Here is a 3,660-nt window from a genome sequence, read left to right as displayed (position 1 = left end):
TTTGGATCATTTTTGCTTATACGGTATTACGACCCGACCCGCTACTAGTATTTTTTGTATTCTTTTATTTCTGTCGGTTTCACTTAACTAGTGAAACACATAGATTTCTGTTAAAGACTCGTCACTTATCACATATAATACGTTTTCATACTATGGAATAAATTCAAGTGACTCAGTGGTACATACCTTTTATATTTATCTACCAACAAATAAAACAGTATAACTTTTATCCATATAATCATCAATATTCTAACTTACAAAATGGATAAGCTCCCCCGGACAAGTTTAGTTGATCTAATTTATCCATATACCCTTTTGTCCCTTTTCCGTTGTTATAACTTGTCTATACGATAAATCAGCAGGAATCGAGAACCCATATCTATCCTACACAAGTTGAAGTTGAAGCACTCTTTTGATTCTACACAATTTATGTGTCTGTCGAGGTGTCATCCAGGTGTTTGTTAAAAGTCCCAAGTTAGAATTTCAGATATTTCACCAAGTATACTTAAACCAACTTCAACAATGCACCGGACACAAGGAGTGAGTTTGATTGTGGCAAGACGATCTCTCTTAGTTTGTATATTCTCTATTTCGATGTTGGTTAGAGGAGGCAGAATCTCAAATCTTTATGAAGATCAATCAAGTTATTGTCAATTTCCAGCAATCTTCAACTTTGGTGATTCGAATTCTGATACAGGAGTTGTGTCTGATGTATTTGGACCCTTTCATCTTCCTTATGGGATGGACTATTTCCATAAACCCTCCGGCAGGTTATCTGATGGGCGTCTAATCATTGATTTCTTAGGTAAATTCATTAAAAATGTTTTTACATAAAAAGTGGCTGAATTTTAGATCTTTCTGGTCGTTTTTTAATAATGGAAGACATAATATGAATTCGGTTCTAAGATTCCCACTTTTAAGTTCGGTTTTGATCAAGATTTTGAGTCGATTTAGATTGTATTGATTGATCTTGAGTTGACTTCTGAATCAAATCCTCACTTAGATATCTACTTATAAGTTGGATAGTAACTAAGAATCTGAGATTATTTGTATGTTTTTGCTTAGGTGTTGTATGTTTTTTCTAAGGCAAAATGTCTGCAGTCTGCGGACCACATCTGTAGACCTCTGCAACAGAAGAGGTGGACCAAACGTCTGCAGTCTGAAAAAAGAAGACTGTTTGTTTTTTTAACATCTGCAGGCTACTAAAATAAACTAAAATCTAAATAAACTGAATTTTTTAAACTACAAAGTGATTTTTAAATATATTTATGACTTTGTTATAAATATAACAAATCTAAATCAACTTTTATGTATTATTGTATAAAAAGTGAAAATAAAAATGATACAAATTAACCTATATATATTTAATAAAAACCAACAATTTTGGTCTCAAAGTTATGCCTAAACATTGTAATTAGGAATCAAAAAAATTGATATATAAATGAATGAAAATAAACTTCGATTTTTTCAATTAAATCAATTAAAAACGTGTCATAAATATTTTTTCTAAGAAGTTGACGATGCTTTATTAAATAATGTTTTATAAAATTTGGCACAAAAAATATAAGAATATATTATTATTATTATTATTTTCATATTTATATAAACAACTTCAACGACCATTATTGTAATAAACTTTTATTTATAAATTTGTCAAAAATATCATGTTTGTGTCGTCGAACTTTTTTTTTAAGTATTGTAACTTTTTTTTTTTCAAATTGTTTATCACTAATAAAGTTGGAATAAATATAAATTCAAAAAAACTAAAAAAAAAATAAAGTATATGTGTTTTTTTAGGCTAGAAAATGTCTGAAGATCTTAGAAGACTTTGGTCCACATCTGCGCCAAGAAGAGGACGCACAGACAGAAAATGTCATGAAGATCTGCGGACAAAAAACAAACACCACCTTAATCTCCATGTGGGGTTCATATAAAGATAAATTTTTATATGTGGGTTTGAATTTTTGAACCGATATATGCTAATATGCAGCTGAAAGATTAGGTTTACCATACTTAAGTGCATATTTGGACTCTATTGGAACAAATTTTAAACACATGGCTAATTTTGCTGCGAGTGGGTCCACCATCCAGCCTGCAGATGCTCTCATGCTAAACCGGACTTTTAACCCTCTCACTCTTGATGTACAACTTTCACAGTTTCAACAATTCAAAGAATGTTCTTCTGATTTGTATCGCAAAGGAATACTATTAAGCTTTCGTTTTACAGTGTCACTGACTTACTGTCACTGTCATTGTGTCGTTCTGATTTTTTTTTCAGGGTCGGTGAAAAGCTCTGACATTACGGATCGTTTCCCAGAGGATTATAAGCGGGCCCTTTACACATTTGACATAGGACAAAATGATCTTCATGCTGGGATTAAATCAATGAAGGAAGAGCAAGTGAAGACATATATCCCTACCATAATCAATGAGTTTGTTTCAGTCATAGAGGTATGGATAGAGGTTCAATTTGGTTATATTTTGTTGATAATAGGCTAAACGGGTAAAAATTATAAAGTTAGCTAAAATCAGTAAAATGGAATCGAGTGGAACTGTTTAAAAGTGGCCCTAAGTTAACTCAAGTTGTTTGCGATATACTAATCCTAATAAATAAATAATTTGGTACTTGAAGTTAGCCGGTTAGGGATACTTAAGTAATTTTACATCTCTCTCTCTATTATCAATATTCTTGTAACTCCTTCCTACAAACTGACTATTTTGACGCTGTACAATAAAAAAAAATCATAATTATAATAAGTTTATGTGTTGTTATTACAAAAACTTTACCAAGGACGAGCAAGAACATTTTGGATTCACAATACGGGTGACGGGTCCAATCAGATGCCTACCTTTTTTCGTGAAAAACTATCCACCAACTCTTGAAAGCACGGACCAAATCGGATGTGTAAAGTCATACAATAATGTAGCACAAGAATTCAACAAAAACCTCAAAGATAAAGTTTCACAACTCCAAAAACAACTTGAGGATACATTGTTCGTGTATGTTGACATTTTAGGGTCCTAATACTCATCGTCTTGACAATACTTTTATTTTAAAAATCATAGATTTGTACGACGTTTTAATAATGTACAGTGACGGAACAAAAAGACTATGCTTTTATATTTTAAATAATAATAAAAACACTATGCTTTTATATTTTAAATAATAATAAAATTATACACGACTCTGCTGGGGATCGAACCCAGAATCTCTGGTTCCGTAGACCAGCGCCTTATCCATTGGGCCACAGAGTCGCTTTTATTTACTATTTAAATTGTAGGAATTATCCTCTTTAAATGTTTTTAATAAAATAGAGTGACCAAACTAAAAAGACAATACTTTTATTTAAAATCATAGAATTGAACGACTCTGCTGGGGATCGAACCCAGAATCTCTGGTTTCGTAGACCAGCGCCTTATCCATTGGGCCACAGAGTCACTTTTGGACATTATTGTGATATAAATGAATTATAGTATATTTGTAAGTTAACTACCATTTCAAATTAAAATAATCGTACATTGAGGTTGTTTTAGTTAATAATTTGAAGTCTAACTCATTATCCGACCAAACTTTATTTTATGAAAATAAATATATGGTATGAATATTGGATTTTACATTTGTACTAGATGAAAAGATAGTAAGATGATACATGGTTTTCA

At 31.4% G+C, this 3,660-nt stretch overlaps 1 protein-coding gene and 2 non-coding genes across 3 annotated transcripts; 1 reads left to right on the top strand and 2 right to left on the bottom strand.

Moving 5' to 3' along the window:
- Nucleotides 1-398: 398 nt before the first annotated feature.
- LOC145131836 (GDSL esterase/lipase At5g14450-like) lies at nt 399-2,560 on the top strand. The gene is made up of 4 exons (XM_079066483.1): nt 399-805; nt 1,991-2,218; nt 2,279-2,451; nt 2,495-2,560. Exons 1-4 carry the CDS (start codon nt 523-525, stop codon nt 2,558-2,560), a joined length of 750 nt encoding a protein of 249 aa, XP_078922609.1. The 5' UTR covers nt 399-522.
- A 622-nt stretch (nt 2,561-3,182) lies between these two features.
- TRNAR-ACG (transfer RNA arginine (anticodon ACG)) lies at nt 3,183-3,255 on the bottom strand. Its single transcript has one exon. It is a non-coding gene; the product is annotated as a tRNA-Arg (tRNA).
- Nucleotides 3,256-3,365: 110 nt separating this feature from the next.
- Nucleotides 3,366-3,438, bottom strand: TRNAR-ACG (transfer RNA arginine (anticodon ACG)). The gene has a single exon. It is a non-coding gene; the product is annotated as a tRNA-Arg (tRNA).
- Between the last annotated feature and the right edge of the window lie 222 nt (nt 3,439-3,660).

The sequence above is a fragment of the Lactuca virosa genome, chromosome 8, assembly GCF_052849685.1.
Source record: "Lactuca virosa cultivar CGN04683 chromosome 8, Lactuca_virosa_CGN04683_v6, whole genome shotgun sequence".
NCBI lineage: Eukaryota > Viridiplantae > Streptophyta > Magnoliopsida > Asterales > Asteraceae > Lactuca > Lactuca virosa.
This window is presented reverse-complemented; position numbering and strand designations above follow the sequence as displayed.